At 39.3% G+C, this 18,189-nt stretch overlaps 1 protein-coding gene and 1 long non-coding RNA gene across 3 annotated transcripts in view; one reads left to right on the top strand and one right to left on the bottom strand.

Annotated features, from left to right (window-relative positions):
• Positions 1–18,189, top strand: part of LOC311443044 — a 108,789-nt gene that overhangs the window by 51,345 nt on the left and 39,255 nt on the right. Inside the window, exon 3 of the long non-coding RNA XR_014697039.1 lies at positions 5,888–6,017. This is a non-coding gene — a long non-coding RNA (uncharacterized lncRNA). The remainder of the gene's footprint in view (positions 1–5,887; positions 6,018–18,189) is intronic.
• The window catches only part of ALDH1A2 (aldehyde dehydrogenase 1 family member A2), a 56,258-nt gene continuing 41,359 nt past the window's right edge, over positions 3,291–18,189 (bottom strand). For both annotated transcript variants that reach the window (XM_084532891.1, XM_084532890.1), the window contains exons 8-13: positions 15,721–15,823; positions 12,577–12,761; positions 11,717–11,881; positions 11,146–11,303; positions 10,285–10,359; positions 3,291–5,568 (exon numbers count right to left, since the gene is read on the bottom strand). In XM_084532891.1, coding sequence (XP_084389017.1) covers positions 5,496–5,568; positions 10,285–10,359; positions 11,146–11,303; positions 11,717–11,881; positions 12,577–12,761; positions 15,721–15,823 — 759 coding nt within the window. In that variant the 3' untranslated portion in view covers positions 3,291–5,495. The remainder of the gene's footprint in view (positions 5,569–10,284; positions 10,360–11,145; positions 11,304–11,716; positions 11,882–12,576; positions 12,762–15,720; positions 15,824–18,189) is intronic.

Here is an 18,189-nt window from a genome sequence, read left to right as displayed (position 1 = left end):
CCAAAGGAAACATTATCCAAACAGTTCCACTTCAAAGGCAAGACGACAAGCTTTGGGGAACTTGCGGTACTTTCAGTCTGGACAATAACCAAGTGTAAAATGTAAAATATACATGTTTAGGAAGTAGGACACATGCCGTTCAAGACAGGCCTTTCCCATGCTCTCAGACCAGTGCAGCTTCATTTGATGTGCAAATGCATGATGTGTGATCTGTCCTGGCAATGTGCTGCCTGCCAGCAGCACAAACATTTCACAAGCACCCTTTTGGGTTACTTCAGCACGCTGTGTGCGCAGCCTCCTTGGCAACCTCTGCAGCTTGAGCTTTTCTTACAGTGGATTGCCGTGATGGTTGCACAATCCAGGTTCATTTAGCAGGTCTCACCAAGAGACACCAGGCAAATAAAACCACCTCAAAACTAGCATGGAATCGTAGTAGTGGATGACAGATACTGGGATTAAATGTCAATAGAATTAATGTTAAGCCAGGTTCTTGCAACAGATGTCCCAGCCTTCCTGTGTGTCTGAAACATCTGGGCATTACATCTGATGGCAAGGGTCCTCCATCACATGTTCATAAATGTCACCTGAAATTGGGCAAAACAATGTTCTCTGGAGTGCTTTCTGGAACTGCAGGTGCAGCCATAAATAGCCGCACTGTATGCAGCGCGGGGCAGCCCCTCACTGTTTGATGGAACTCATCCTGTAAGACCGTGGAAATGCTCACTGTGCAGAAGCAGTGGCTCATGGGTGCAGTCCTTGTCAGTAGTGGCTTGAGTGGTTTTAAATTTATCAATACCAGAAAAAGGTGGCTGGGGTCTTTACAGTGTAAACAGGCTTCATTGTACCTGTGCTGGAGGCAGGGGAGAGCTTGGCTTTTATGAGGGTTCAGGATTTAAACTCAGCTGGCTGAACTGCTTAGGAGTTAACCATTCTTAGGAAACAGCAATATGTGGATGTGCTTTTTCTGTTCCTCTGACAGTAAACTAAGGGGATTAGGGACACCAGGCAACAGCTCTGCTGCCTTCAGCCAGTTGTACCAAGAGGCAAGTCATCTTTGTGCCTGTGTTCCTTGACAATATGTTCTTTGGGGCAGCTTCTCAGTCATAGGTGTATGTAGCCTCTAGGTCTTGGTCTTACCTACCCAAGCACATGGTGCTAAGCAGTGCCCCGACAGAGCAGCTCTGGCTGCACAGACGGTTCGGCCTGCTCTTCACCACTAAAACAGCTGAGCTTGCACTGCAGCCAGATGAAATAATCTGTTGCTTATGTTGCCCTTGAATTCCAGGGTGTCAGTTCTGGTCCTCTGTAAAAAAACGGGTAAGTGGTTATGGAAACCAGCATCCTAGCACTCCACATTGTGCAGTGTGGAAGACGAAAGTGGGACTGCAACACCTAGTAGTAGCGTATTCTAGCTGCACCTTAGTCCCATGAAATAGTACCACTACTCTCACATCACCCTAACTCATTCTTCCAAACGGCCCACTTCAAAAATGCTGCAGTCCCCTGCTTTGCTTCAGAATTCTCCAAGTTTTCTGGCAAAGCCACACATAGTTCCTTGGTACCTGTGTGCTGCCAGTGGACAAAGAAGATACAGAGCAAGTTAATAAACTACATTTAATAAGGAAAAGGATAAAAGATGCATTTTATGCAGCTATAGTGTAATGTGCTCACAGAAGTCTGTCTGAATTGCTTGGCAATGCTGATGGCATCTAATAGCTACAGATACCTTTCCTGATTCCTGCTACAGAGCGCTGTAGTTGTACAGCACTGTGAGTGTCAGTCCTTGCAGTATAAGGATGTTAGAAGAAAAACCACTTCCTGTGCTGATAGACGTAGCATGCAGTAAGTGGAGGTATATGGATACAAATGAAACGTGGTTGTAAATGCAGCTTTCCAGAGCTTGTGGTGTAACCATGTGGAGAGCTGTGTTGGTGTCCTGAATTCAGTGTTGTTTTGTTTTGTTTTGTTTTTCCAGGAGGAGGAGTGCTCTTTGTAAATGGGAACAAATAAATATGTTAGTGCTATTCAAGTAGTATCCATATCCATCACTTTGTCTGAAAGCCATGAAACTGAAATTCTGTTTGCCTTTGTACATAGCCTTTTTCCAGAAGCAATGCACATTTATTTCTGAACTCTCACTTTACTATACCTGTATACACATTTATTGATACATTTATTCTCACTGGTTGGGGGTCCATGGGTTACTTATTCACTATGGAGTGAGTTTTGCTTCCTTCCTTAGATGACAAAACTGTGTTTTCAGTGGGTTCCAGAACAACCTTCCTTCCTTCAGTTCTCTTTTAGAAAAGTGTTCCTTTGCGTGTGCTTCTGTAACTGCGTGGGGTGGTGAGAAGGCTTGCAACTAGGTCAGAGACAGAAGGGAGGGGATATGGAAAGTGCTCGTTGTCCACTCACAGTCCCATGACAGTGTTGTGCGTGCCACTAGTTAAGGCAAGTAGAAGAGAAATTTTGCTTAATATATTCCTGACAACCCAGACTTTCTGGAATAGTACTCCTTTTTGAGAATACAATTTCACTTCTAGTGTTAATTTTTGTTCTCTGCTATCCAATCTGTTTTAGTCAAGTTACTTTATCTTCAGCGATTGCCTGTAGAGTGTTGATTAAGCCAACAGCATTATTCTGTGACACTGAGGTATAACCAGTGCTTGCCATACAATGAAGTAGCTCGGAGCTATTAACTGAGTAGTTACTTTATCTAAGTAGGCACCATTTCAAAAGAGGAATTCTGTTCCTAGCAGTGAAAGTAACCCTGGAATTAAGGGATGGCTTGAGGGGCAGTTGTGTAGTACCTGGCCGTGTGAATTTTACTGGCTGTCAAATTAGCATTCGGTCTGTTCTTTTCCCCTGTTTCAGCATTTTGAAATTAACATAAAAAGATCTGAGTGTTAATTTAATCATCTCTCTGACTCATGTACTGGAGGAAGAAAAGACATGGTAATTTTTTTTTAAACATTATCCAAAGCTCAAGCTGTGATGCAGCAGTTTGCAAGGGTGTCCCACTGGTTCTGGTCATTTCAGACCTTCCCCAATAGCTAAACTTTACGACCACAAGGGTGAGGATGAACTCTGGCTATGACCTGGATCTGCAATTCACAAGTGTTTTTCATACAGCTGCAATAATATTCCAGAAAATGTAATTGGCCTTTTACTTCATTCACTTCTGTAAATGAAAATAAAGCTACTGTGAGAGCAGATCTTTTGCTAAGAAAATATTTTTTTTTAATATTTTTATAGCTCTGTCAACAATAAAGGAGTCTCACAGTCTAAAGTCTTTCTCTAAACCTTTTTAATGGAAAAAACTTCATAGAAAATATCCTTTTACTTTTTTAATAACATATAACTATATACATGATTAAAAACTGTAACAAAAAGCTGCAGGGACAGGAAAAATGTTTTGTTGGATCCATGCAGATGGTACATTTAAAAAAGGATTTTACAAATCCATGTACATCAAATGGAGCTGCAGTGACAAGGTTGAAAAAATGGCAACTCTATATTATTTACCTGAATGTACAGGGAATAGAGCACAGACATACAAAACACACAGAAAGAATACAAAAGAGTACACAGTGTAAATGCTGTTACCACAGGAAATCTCTCTCTTTCTTTTTTTTTTTTTTTTTTTTTTAGGTAAATAGGAGAAAGGAAGTAAAATCTCCTTTTTCACATTTTATATTGCAGTTTAAAAGGTAACTAATTATTTGCTGTATTTTGTTTTTCTTAACTCTGACATACACAGTAGAAGTATATGGCATCTGCATTTAACAACTCAGGAATATTTGGATTCATTTCCATGTCTGTGAATGCACTGTCATTTCTGAATAACATTGTGTATACATATTGCTTTGAAAACACGATATGCAGATTGACATGAGTTAGAAGTAGAAAATATTGAGGGCTACAACACTACCAAGTGCTGTATACTGTTGTCCTGGTCCTGCAGTGTATTTAAGGGCACACACAAGTTCAAATCTACGAGGAATTGCTCAGAGAGTAAAGTTAAGTACGTGTGGAAACAATTTGCTAAATCAGGTCTGGAGTTTTCAACAGTTCGTAGTACACACTCTGCAGCCAGAACTGTTACACCTGAGGCCATAACTCTGTCCTTACACCCCACAGAATGTAGCTACAGTAGATGATTTACTGTACTTCTAAAATACATTGTCTTAATTCTAAGTTAAAACTTAAAGTGAAACCTTAAAAAAAATGTCTGGGGAGCTCTACATCTAGAAAGAAGACGGGGATAATGTTTAGTTTGTTAATTGCAAGTTGGAAGAGATTCTGTAGGCAGCAGGAAATAGCATGTCAGGTTTTAAACATCTTACTTCTAAAAGATCATGTTCATATTTTTGTCCTGGGCTCAACAAAAAGCAGACAACAATGAAAATACAGTACTAGCCAGTAAGTTCACCTAAGGCTCCCAAGCATGGCGAGGATGGCAAGGCATAATTTAATAAGAAAATAAAATCAAGCTAACTTCTTGACAGGTGGGCTTTCACTAGGTTCTTCCTGTGGTAATGAATACTTAATGATTCTCAGTGTAATCACAAGCAGTTTACTAGCAGACAAATAAATGGAGTCTGTGTGTGCATATACATGTTTAAAAAAAGAAAAAGTGAAAACAACAACAGTGACAGCAACAACAACAAAACTAAGCAGGCAATGAAAGTTGAAATATTCTGTGAAGCCTTGGGATCTGTTCCTGTTCTCCTTAGCACTCTTCCACCCTGTCTGGCCATGCTCTTTTGGCAGGTAAAACCTTTTAAGTCCCTGTAAGTGAGGGAGGATTTCTGCTTGTAACAAGCCATAAAGTAATTATTAAAATAAGCTTTGAAAACCAAAACACTCTGGGTCATGAAAGCCAAATCTCATGGTATTTGGATTTCATTGTCCATATAATGATTTAGTACCTTCCCCAGTTTAACCTCTTTATGTGAGCATGCTAATTGGAAAGTTGCCAATATACCAATTTTGGGCTGGTTACAGTTCACAGTCTTACATTTTTTTCAAAACATGAATGGTACTTGATTATGTTGTTTGATCCTAGCATTTTGGGTAAATTTGGCTTGTAAAGCCCTTTATGAAACAAGAATGTCAGAAGAAGGCAGGTCTGCTTGAGAAGGCAACTTGAAAGCAGTAAGACTTACTTTGTTTATTTAAAGAAGAGATAAATGTGTGTATGCATGCATTTGAATTTAACAGTTTTATAGCTAGAACTGTTATTAAATGATGTCCAATAGCAACTTTATCTTGGTATGGTAAGTTTTATAAAGATGTAACTCTCAAGAGAGTTTCATGAAAGCATGCAGAGTTGGTTTGCATTCCTTATGCAATTATGTGCCCAGTATATATGCTGCAACTTAATTTCTTAAATACATTTTGTGTAACACTTTTTATTCCTGAGTGCTGGTCTCCATAAAGAATACAGAGGGTGGCATCATGTGCTCTTCTGCACAACATGGTCTTCCATCATTTTAGGAATTCTTCTGAGGGATCTTTATTGTCACAGTTTTAACTTCAGAATATTCTCTCAATCCACTCTCACCCCTAGAAAACAAAATGCAGGTTCATCTTAGACCAAAAATTAATTCTGTATTCAGCAAAAACTTGTAAAGTGATTCTTTGATGAAGTTAAGATACAAACTAAATTTCTAGGCATAGGTTTCTGTTGTACAGTGATTTTGTACTGGTTTTCCTTTCGTGATGTCTTTCAGAAAACCTGAATATGAAGTTGCAGGCTAGTCATAAGACCAGTGGATGGCTCCAGCATTTGATAAGGAGATACAGAATGATATTAAACCCAGAAATAGTTACTGTCCCTTGATGGAACTATTGGAAGTGAACTGATGCACTCTGTCCTTTCCAGATCCTGAAAATGTTCAAATACCAAGACCTACACTACTGACCAGTGAATTTACTGCTTGTTATTTGCACCCAAGAAAAAGAACGTCTAAACAGTACTATGGAAAACGAACTGCTCACAACTTTGGATAAAGGTAACAATGACTCCTAACCCACTGGTCTTTTTTCCCTGACAAAATGTTCAGCAGCAGAAATCAACATTTGCACTTACTGTGAAAGAGAACTCAGCCTGCTCATATTTCCACTAGGTAACGAGAAAACCTGTTTTTGTCCTGGCACAGCTTCTTATCTAAGATCCTACATACTTTTAGAAGCTAGTCACTTACTAGGTCCCAGTCATCTGACACGTGACTCTGTGGGATACATGTTCTCCTTTGTGTAAGTGATGCTCAAGAAATGTGTTTCTGAGTGCTTTGTAGATTTTCTTGTAGTCAGCTCTGGCCTGGCTCATCTCGTAGACAACTCTGCTGAGGCACAGAGCAGCTATGGCATGGCTTCTTGGACGTTTTGCCTATCTCCTCTTAGGTATAGATACTTGCACTTTGCTGTGCATATTTTGGGTGATGGAGATGTGTGTTCTAGTCAAGTCACAAGTTATGTTCTGCTGGCTGCTGTGTATGTAAAGCAAAGTCCCCACCTCAAAACATGCACAGTCCAAGTCCATGAATGGAGGTTCTCTTCTATATGAACTTATATGAGGATTCTTTTGCACAAGCACTTAGAGTCATTTGCTTCTTGGTTAAATTCTTATCCCCATCCATAAAACACACCCAGTACCGTTCTCTTACTTACATTAAAACTAAAAAGTGCTGACACGTGCATTATCATATTAGCATGTTTAGCGTTTGACACTGCCTTCCCCCTGGATCCAGCTATGCAGAATTTAAAATCCCAGCTATACCATAAAGAATATTTCAGGGGAGTTCCTCAGAATCCCAGTCTAGTAAATGTCGTTTTCAGAATGGAGTGAGGAGCCACTGTTCAAAGCAATTAAACCCTTCAGTCAGTCCCCAGTGTTGCATAGCCTCCTTTGTGTTTCCTTCTATACTGTATGGTTTACACAAAATGTAATGTTGGGGGAGGAGTCCTGTGACTTTCCCTGGAAAGTTAATGAATTTGTGCAGAAATACAGCATTTACCATCCCATTTCACCCTACATGCAGTTTTGAAAAGTTGCCAACACACTTCAGCTTGGTAAGCCTTACACGTAGTTGATGTCTAACTCACTAAGGCTGGTGTTTTACTAAGCATTTTACTAAGCATTTTAAGATGCACAAGAGCCTAAGTACAAGCAAGGAAATATATTAGTAAAGATTCTTTAGCATGAGAACAGATCTGATTGAGTTGGACCACCTCACCCCCAGCTTTCAGGGGAACATCTTAGATTTGTTTCCAAAAGGATGATCAAAACACTTAGTTATTTATCAGACTTAGCTGAGACACAAAACCATTCCTTTATGGCATACTAGAAGCCGTCACCAGGAGCTGCATGGAACCCAAAAACTAAAACTAGTAAGTCTCTCTGCATGAAAGTTTCTGCTTGATTTGGTAGTGATGCAGCTTGGCTCCAGACATCTGATGAACGCATTTTTGCAAGTCACTATGTAACCTGCCTCACAGTATCCAGTGCCTTTGTGTATGTTCCAACTGCCAGTTGTTTTGTTGTTTTTTTGTTTTGTTTTGTTTTGTTTTACCTTGGTCTGGCAAACAAAATTAGTTGTATTTATTGGTCTAATTCTTCATCTCAAGGCTTCAGGGCCTTGTGCATTTGTATTCTGTCTGAAAGTTTGGAAGCGGGCAGTTGTGATGAATTCTAAACCAACTGTTTTTCTAAAGTTAAAAAAGTTTTCATGCTGAATAGGATGAAGGGTAATTCCAGACCATCAGAGCAGATGAGTCAGTGCATGTTCAAAGGGCTTGGTTGTCCCCACAGCCTAATACAGGGAGGCAGGGAGCAATAACATCCTGTTGTATGGCAACTTTGTGTCTGTTTGAATTGCAGTTTGGTATCAGGGTGAGAACAAGGTTTGTGTCTGTGAGAGGGAGGAGCCCAGAGGTCAAGTTTGCATGATGCTATCCTTTGGTTGTGGAGGTGTGAGGGAAGGGGAACAAATTGCTCTCCAAAAATAAATGATATTACATACCCTCCTCCCTTCCTCAAGCAAAGAGAAGAATGGTAGAAAAAAAGAATTACAACTCCAAGGCCTTTGCCTACTTGCACTTCTTTTTGGAAATGCAACTATGCACTGCTGTAGCTCAGAGTCATACAGAGAATAATAATTCCCATGACAGTAAATGTTAAGTCTGAGGTAGAATAGCACCTCCTTCCCTTGAAGATATTTGGACAGAGACCAGAATTCTGGGGGACTTGCCTGATTTTCGGTTCAATTTTACACGACTCAGTTACTGATAAGGAGCTTTAAAAACCTGTAAATGTAAATGAATTGCTCCTTCAAACTCCTTCTAGAATAAAATAATATTATACTTCTTTAAGAATAAAAGAATACTGTAGCCTTAAGGTAAACAGAAATCAGTTCCATTCTGTACAAGAGTTTGGGTTCTCTATTGGTATGCACATACTCTGGTACATTTTGTGGGAGTGTAAAATGAGCGTAGCACATCTCAACTTTGGGTTCCTATTTTCCCAACGTGTGATAAAAATCTGTGAATTTTAATGCAGGAACAAAATAAGTCCCAGATAATACATTGCTAGCACAAATATCACAGTGGCAGAATTACAATCTGGCTAAAACATCGTATTAGCTTAGCAATGGCACAGATATGTATGAACACTTTCTTGTCTTGTTTTTTGTTCTTTAATTACCAGACTCAATATTATTTATGCTGTAAAACGTATCACTTAAACACAGGGATCTAAGAAACCTTGGCATTTTAATAAAATGTATGCAGATATAAATTGGGGGGGTGAATTAGAAGGTGATATCTGATCAAAGAGGTTGTGAAGGGAGTAAAATAATTACTCATAAGCAGGTTTTCAGGCATCTTGGTGTGAGAGAGATGATTGCCATTCCAAACATTGCCTGTTTATGGTGAGTATTGTCAAAGCTGTGGATGTGAATCAAGTGTACAGCTATCACAGATTTTTCCTTGGGAGTTGGGGTGCTGCCTGATTCTGCCTCTCCTTCCCCCCTCCTCTCCCCCCCCCCCCCCCCCCACTTTCTTTTGCAAAACTCTACAATACTAATATGTGAGTATTTTGCTTGCACAGTTAACCTCCCTGAAGTCAGTGGGGTCACTCTTGGGTGTCAGGTTACTCATGTGCTCTTTCGAGCTTAGTAGTTTTAGAATATTTTCACAATGATAAGAGTTAGATGAGCTGACATATTTATGCCAGTGTGAGATCACCTCATAACTCATGAATGTGGAGAATAGTATGAATGTGTTATTCAAAGTACTCCCTAATGAGGGAAAATATTTCAGACTACATAGAGCTCATTTTATAGATCAAGTTGTATACTTCAACATATTTAAAGTTTTAAAGAGTTTGACCTTAGTTTAGTTTTACTGCTGAGTTTGCCATTAGCCATTAGCTATTTTGAAATCTTAGGTGAGACATATCTGGTATACATGCCTCCTGCACAGAAATTAATTGAATCCTTTGTATGCACAACCAATCTGGGGCTGACGCAATTGCTAAACATTTTTGTGATTGTAATGAGAACTAAAAACTGCTAACACTTTCAGTTAGGTACATGGGACAGCATTTTAGAAGGTAGCTCCGTTTCAAAATATTTGTGACTTTGTTCTAAACGGAATAAGACAGAAAGCTTTGTAATGGAAGGTGATTCTTTCTAAGGGATATAAACACATTTGTGTATTGTTCTGTAGGCCTGATTTCGTCTAACATTGTTTATAATTCTGGAAAAGACAGACACCTTTTTAATTAAATTCAGATGATCCTATACTGATAAATGTAGCAAAAGGAACAGAAAGGAAAAAAAATGTAAGAAAGCAAAATACATGGCAAAACAACTCTGAAACAAGTACAACAAATGAGTCAACAAGCATAAAGCAAGATATGAAATAGAATCTTTCTGGAAAATTGCTGATTAATATGGAGAAGGAAAACTTGGAAAACACAGGTTGCAGTTTGAAAAAAATACTCAGAAATTTTCAGTATCTTTCAGAATAAGAAGGGACTTCTTGTAACTCATTTTGTTGTGTTAAAATAAATAAATAAATAAATAAGGAAAGAAAGAAATGGTTTTACCATATAAATCGTTTGCATTTAGAGCTGGCAGTGGTTATGAGTCATTTTTCACTATGCCCTGATCCTCTGATGGGAATATGTCCTGATCTTAATTTGCATGGAAGGGTTCACTAATGTTTGTTAAGTTGTAGAGCTCAAAATAGTTTAGAAGACAGCAGTGTAATACTTACATCTCTCTCCCATTGCCAGACATTTTGAATCCTCCAAAAGGACTTTGGGCATTTAAGGCATTGTAGCAGTTTATCCTGTAACAGGAAAAGGCATTAAGTCCAATTGCACTGTCAGACATTTGAACAACTCAGGAGATACTGAAACTCATGGAGCTAAGGATACTGTATAGCTCTTAGTACTAACAAAATGGTCTCTTGTTGAAAAGAAAGGAGGGACTTAAGCAAGCTTCTACTCCTTGCTTTAAAGAGAGTGGGATTTAGCTTGTGAGGACTGGAGGAGGGCACTGAACACCTGGATGCTTCAGTAATGGACTGTTAATCTGCTGACAAATTTCAGTGCCAGTTTATAACACAGAGCTATTAGGTTTGAATTTGTCCTTTTTCCACCTGATTTCTCGTGGATCTTTAGTGTATCCAGGCTTGACATATCAAATTGCAAGCTATTAAACTTTAGAAGTGTCACTTCCTACACCTAAATACAAGAGAAATAGGTGTCCCTTTGGTTCCTTAAGGTTGTAGAAAATACACGATTTCTTATGCCTTCAGCAGAAACCTCACAGGCTTCCTCTGCTCCACAGAAAGGATAATTTACACTGTTTTGTTTTCAGCAATGCTGTTCAGCGGTGTAACTGGAAGGTCATGCTAACAGAAAGCAAGGCACTTTCCACTTTCAATAGCATTCAGCTGCAGTGAGCAGACTGACTACATTCCCCAACAGCTGTTCTGTATCTTGGTTAGTGATTCACCACTAGGATGATCTAGATAAACACAAAGACAAAGGGTGCAAAACCGAGGTAATGTAATGATAATGAGCTAAACTCTTTATCTCTGAGAGCAGGAGTGTGATAACTTCTGCCTTACCAGACTGTCCCAGCCTGCATTGCTGAAGAGACCGTCAGGGCTTTGTTTATGTCATTTGTAAAGACAGCAGCTACCAGCCCAAAGTCAGAATTGTTGGCTCTCTCTATAACTTCATCCATGGTTTTAAACCTCAGTATTTCTTGAACAGGCCCAAAAATCTGCAACAAAGATTAATCATTAATTTGAAAAACAGCTCACACAGAGGCATTTATTCCTGTTCTGTTCTGCTTTATAAATGGCCTCTCCTGTTTTACTCTTTACAGATTTTATTAGTAGTAATAGCTGCCTGTAAAAAAGCATGAATTTCCCAACGCTGTCATCATAGTGAAACATAATTCATTTCTTCTTTTATCTTGTCTTTCAAGTCTGCGACTCTAAAGCAAATGACAAAAATTAAGCTTTTTTACTCAAACTGATGCTGTCAGTTGCTCTGTGACTAAGTTCTGAGAAGATTTTAACTTTTTTTTTTTTGGTATAATGGTCGTTTTCACTCTAAAGCTTTTGTCTCAAGAAGTAAACAAAAGAAACAAAATCATGTTTAGGACATTCTAAAATGATCTTGCCCATGTACCTCCTCCTTGGCAATCCGCATGTCATCTGTTACATTGGAAAACACCGTAGGTTCAATGAAGAAGCCCTTTCTTCCTAGCCCTTTACCCCCACATTCAAGTTTTGCTCCTTCGGTAATGCCACTTTGAATCAGTTCCAAGATCTTGTTGTATTGTTTTTTATCAATCTGAAAGAGAGAAGAAGCTGTTTGACTTGCAGGCCATGCACTTTAGATAATTAAACCAAAATAATTTTTTTAGGCAAGTCGTCCCAGAGAGTAGACTCATGCATATTTTCACTGTTTGAGCTTAAGAGGCCAAAGATCTACAGATAGCTGCTGACTGTAACCTGGGGCTCAGTCTTCTTAAGAATGTGTCCCTGTATGTATGTGGCTCAACTCACATTGTTGCTAAGGGAGATGGTTTATAAGAACAAACAAAGCAGGGCATTATTTTCTTGGCCAAAATTAACTTCTTGACAGTGGTATAGCCCAGCTGGTTATTAGTATCAGGAATATCTTTTAAAGATATATTTGTAATTTTGACCATCTTTTGCTTACAGTTCTTGTTCTTGTCTCTACAAGCACAGTTACAGTTGTAGACAATTCTTGACAATAAGTGCCTGCAAAAAGACTTTTGTGAGCCTTTCTCCTATCAATGGTAGCACTATGCAATTCGCGTCTTGGGAGCTGAAGTGCAGAATCTTGCTGTTAAAACTGTGGGGTGAACTTTCTGATATTTAGGATGAGAGTTCTCACTAAACAGAAAACATCTCTGATTTCAAGTGAATATGCACTGACTGGACTCTGTTGTGTTAGAGTTTAAATGCTTCTGGGCATCTGGGCACCTTCTGGGCTGCAGAGCTGAAGCACTGTTCATTTACCTGTGGACCTTGTTCTGTAGTTGGGTCAAAAGGACTCCCCACTACTCTCCTCTTTGCACGTTCTACACTTCTTCTTACAAACTCTTCATAGATTGATTCTTCCACATAAATCCGTGAGCCTGCAGTGCAGCATTGACCTTGATTGAAGAAGACTCCTTGGTGAGCTTGTTCCACAGCATAGTCCACTACAAAACCAAGACAACATGAGTTGCTCTGAAACATCATAGACACATCTGCTGTTGCACCAATGTTATGGTATGACATAGCATCACATTCCCAAAACTTCAAAGCAGAAGCAGAATTTGGTTAAAAACACTAAAACACTGAACAATACATCATTGTTGTGCCAGGCCATAAGTGAAGGTGATTAATTTCATTTTTTTTTGTTTTAATACCTGTGAGAATAGGAAGTTTTAGTACATTTTAACATGTCTGAATTTGATTTTTTTTTTTTGTCATTTATGCCAGCCTGGACTGAGCTATACTAGGGAGATATTAGGAGCATTACAACTGTTTCAAAAGCACCAGTTTGCAAGAGACCACTTGGGAGTTCAAGCACCATCAAGTTAAAGAAGTGTCTGTAGATAATACATTCTACATGCCATCCCTTGATGCAAGCCACAAATACATCTTAAGATCCCACTGCAAAAATTAAATCAAGCTACAGTTGTAGCAGTCAATAGAAGTAGGACATGCAAAACAGCTTCAGCAATGCCTTGCACATCACCAACATGTCATTTACATGTATTAACAAAAACTCTTAAGAGGACCCTAGGAAGTGGGTTGTGCCCCATGCTATAGAAGTCTTTCTGACTTAAAGTCAGTAGGGGAGGGGAAAAATTGTTTATCCTCTTATACTTGCAGTTGATTTAATCCTGCGTATGTGAGCAATACAATCAAACAAGTACTTGAGAGAATTTAACTTTGATAATGGCAAGAGTTATCCTTCCCAAAGACAGGTTATTTTTCTGCAAGACAGAAATATCTTCTTGGCCTATAGAAGTGACTAGGTGAGGCTTTAAAAATACAGGCTAATTATGGAACAATCAATCCCTGATTCCTGTTCCAACTTCGGAGGTGCAACCAACACATCCAATATTCAAGCAGGAAAGGGAAAAACACCCATATTTAGACAATGAGAGCCAAAATCTCCCATGGCATATAACAGCTGACTAGAAAAGCATTTGGGCCATGTGGCACTGAATTTATCATCAAAAAGTGATGACCTGCAGCACTGCAATACCTGTTATCAGCTGTCACAATTCAGAACATTGTTTAAAGTATAATCTTTCATGGCATAAACAAAGCAATGATGCTTTACTTCCAGCATGGCCTAAACAACTCCATCTAACAGCAGTGTCTTATTCTGTGTTTGGCATGGCCATGGAAAAAAATGATGTGGGGTATTCCCTGGACCACATTCAAGTTTTCCCAGACAGCTCCATGGAGACTAAAAACAATAGTGGCTAGAACTGATTAACTGATGTTTCTTTCTCTTAGCAAAGTTAGGCACCATGGAGGGGCTCTAACCATTTTTCTCTGTGTGCATGTGTGTGCATGCACACTAAACTTCAACAGCTTTGTCATGCTTTCTGCTAACTTTTGGCACACAGTGTTCCTCAAACAGAACAAACAGCTCCTTTGGAACTGTGAGCAAATTGTCTGCTGTTCTTAAATAATCAGAGCTTTGAAGACTGAATTTCAGGTCAAGTGCTAGTGGTTTTAATTATGGGAAGCCAGAGAGCTTTAGTATGTTACACTGTGGAACAGACGGTCCTGGGGAAGACTTCGCTCTTCTCTGTGCCCTGTTATTCCCTTGTTGCCTGCAACTTCTCACCAACCTTATTTGGCAGATTCAGGTCACAGATAAACTGTACCTCTGTGTGGCAGCTAGGAGTGTTTGTCCTTCCTCTGTGGAAAAGGACAACACAGACCTGCCCCCAGCATATGTTACTCTACTAGAAGTGTTCAGGTGATCCAATCTGAGCTAGTAGGTAAAGGACATTTGAGATGTGGTGATTTCTGGTGGGAGATGGAGATGGGTAACCGGAGTACAGGGCTGTAACATCTGCACCTGACTTTGGTTGACAGGAGCCTTTTTTGGTTTACCGGGGTGGCTATGACTGCAATTTAGCCTCCCAGCTTGATAAAACTTTCCTAAGTAGAAATGACTTCAACTTAAGAGAATTCTTAGGCTTTTCCTAGTGTTTCAACATTGATAAATTCTGAAACTGAATATGGGATTTTAACCAGCTCTTGTAATTCATGCTGTTCAGATCATTCTTCTGTTCAGTTTCGATTTTTGAAACTAAAAGACCAAATCTTAAATGCCTATTTCTTTGGGTTACAAAGTAAATTCTCAGAAAATGCAGTAAGTACAGTGTGCCTGCACACAGCCTGAAACAATAGGTCAAGGCAAGGTGTGAACTGTCCCATTCATCTTAATGGGGTGTTAACTTCAAAACCTCCCTGACGATTTAAATATCAACATTGTTAACTATTTCATTGCTTATCTTGTAAGCAGAAACTTCCAGTTTGTGTTTTATCCTATTCTGAACTTCTGTCCTGTACCTTCAGGTGCCAAAAATCCCAGCTGCACGTCATTCAGTTGCCAAAATCTTCAGCTCCCTGCTGACAATGTCATTGAGGACATTTCAATACACAGTTGTTCAATTGTGAAGATTTTTAAAATGGAAGACTCTCCATTTATAGCTACCATCAAAACAGCTTAAAAAAGTAGTGCACTGAGTAGATCAGCTCCTCAAGTTTAAATCAGAGCCCTCCCTTTTTATGATTGCTATGAATCTATCACAGATTTTCCATATTTAAAGCACTAGGCCACCTTGCTGCAGAGTTTAGAAAAAATACATATGGGACCATGATTTTGATTAACACCATATCCACATGCTTGGTTTTAACTGTTTTTATTATTATTATTATTATTATTTTTTCCTCTGTGAATCTCTGGGTACAAATGTTGTCTTTTTATAAAACCATCACACTCCAGGCTGTTTCTGTAATATTGAAAAGTGCAGTTGGTTACTTCTATATTGGTCCATTTCACTTTATCTAAAAGATAAGCCCTAAGATGAAAATAGAAAAGCCACACAAACATTTAAGAAAAATGTGGAAGTGCTGACTTACAATCCGCATCTGCAAAAATAATGTTTGGGCTTTTCCCACCCAGCTCCAGTGTAACTCTCTTCAAATTACTCCTTCCAGCTGCTTCTTGGATCAGCTTCCCAACCTGAAAGGAAATGGAGACACGTTTTACAGGCAATGTAGTCATACAGTTCACTTTAACAGCCAATGCTGGACATCGCTGGAACTGAGCCTTAAATAATCCAGCAGGTTCTTCAGTCTAAACAGATTCTCATCATCAGTGGACAGCTTTCCAGTTCTCTTTTTTTTTTTTTTTTTAGAATCGGAGAGGGGACAAGGCACAACACAAGGTGTTTGTACCCTTCACCCCTTTGTGTCTATGCTAACATGCTGTAGGATTTATTTTAGAGTGCTTTAGGAGGGCTGAATTAAAAATCTGAAATTGGCATAGCTAGAATCACTTCCATGTGGTACAAAACAGATCTGATAACACAGTATGTATTAAGTCTGTACTAAGCTTACTACTGTTCATTAGTAATAACTGTTATCATGCTTCTTTATATAGTCCAGGCATTAGTTATCCCAAGTGATGAGTGTTAGTAGAATTTATTTCACTCTTATTACTTACAGTTTCTAGAGTGTTAGCCAAACTGTGGGAGGGCACTTGTTTGCTTCAAAATTTATTTTTCAGCATTTAAAGTTTTAAGTAATTTGACACTGAAATCATGATTGAGAATACATCAGATTCTGAGGAAATATTCAGCCTTTTCTGTGGGATTAGCAGCATACAGGCGAATACCAAGCAGTTAGAAATGCACCATCCCAGATCTGACCCTCAGCTGCACCACAGATAATCTTAATATGGGTTGAGGAGGTCAAAAGCACCTCTAAATATCTTTGTAGATTGTGGAGCCAGCTGGAGCAGAATGCAGCCCAATGAGGAAACTGGAGCAGCCTCAAGTTGCAGATCTCACCAAGGAACATGAGGATCGATGGAGTTGTATCTGACAGCTACGTATTTGACATGTTCTGTGTACCCTGTACAGAGGGGGCATGGCATATAGAGAGGCAGCTGTACTCTCTGGAAATTCACCCCTCCCTGGATCAATGAATGAAAAATAAATCAAGATTCTGTACTGTTGAAATGTAACTGTGCCCATACTAAGGAATTATCACAGGTAGATTTAAGACCACACACAGTAAAGCACAGGATTAAGTGTCTGTTTACTACTGATAAACTTGAGAACTTTCATAAGTACTTTCTTTCAAGTGGGACATCTTTTACGATCACACAGAAAGTTAGATGTGAAGTGAGATCTGAGTGAGGCTGCAGTTCGACTTCTTTCTCTAGTATAGTCTACATACTATAGAGTCTAGTATAGTCTCCAGCTGATGAGATTTCTCAGTTTTCTATTTCTAAGGTCAGGTGAGTGGGATTCCTAGCAGTACGGGGTTAATTGATGAGAATCCAAACCTACTAGAGAACTGAAGTCAGTCTGCTGGGAAAGTTAAGTCAGCACTGGAGTAATCAGAAAGCAAATGAAATAGAAACCAGGGCCCCCACAGGGAAAAGAAAAAAAAAAAAAGAAAAAAAAAAAGAAATCCCCCCACAGGGGGGAATTGTGAATGACTTCATGTACCATTGTGATTAACTGTGTATCTGGTGATACCACAGTCGTCTATGAGAGGCTTTTTATTTATTTATTTATTTTAAAGAAATTAACATTAGCTTCTTTTCTTTACCCCTGTATTGATGGAATGGAGTGTTGACATTATCATGAAATTCCTTACATAGCCCCTTAATTGGAACTGATTTTATTGCTGTGTTTGACTGACAGCCAGAAGTGAACATGAAAAAGAAGGACCTTTCCTGCCCTCTACTCCCACTACTTGTATCAAGCACGTCATCTGCAAATTCCAACCTCTTAAACTGTGCTGGAAACGTACACTAAACCAGTGAGAGTGCTGTGTTTATAGCCAGTGCCAGCCAATGCCATTCACACCCTCACTGCCTTGAACCTCCCTCTCTCAAAGAACAACAATCACCTCTTTCCCCACAAAAATCCACAAAGAGCAGAACAGACTGAAGAAACCAGAGCAAGGTGTTCAGCCCTCCATCCTGCCCCCCCTTCCATTCTACCACTTCAATGTCAAAACTGTTCTGTCTGTAAATACAGACTTCAAAAGAACTATATGCAAAGAAGTGATTGGCAAATATGCAAGTCCAAATACTACGAATGGTGAATACTGAAGTCCGTGAGGCTTGGAGACAATGGTGTTAATTTGAAAAAATGTGCCCAGAGTACTGCTATAGAGGGAGGTTATTGTCGATTTTGCAAGTATAAACCTAACAGCCTCACTGTATCCTTCCCATCAGAAATCAGCATAGACATGAGGTTGGTAGGGCTCATGCTGCTCAGCATTTTTCTTCACTGTGCTCCTTTTGTGCCCTACATACACAGGTTGAGAAAAGTCTTAGGGAGGGCACCGGAGCTGTGATTATTTAATGGC

Source organism: Aythya ferina (assembly GCF_964211825.1).
Source record: "Aythya ferina genome assembly, chromosome: 11".
Classification (NCBI taxonomy): Eukaryota; Metazoa; Chordata; class Aves; order Anseriformes; family Anatidae; genus Aythya; species Aythya ferina.
This window is presented reverse-complemented; position numbering and strand designations above follow the sequence as displayed.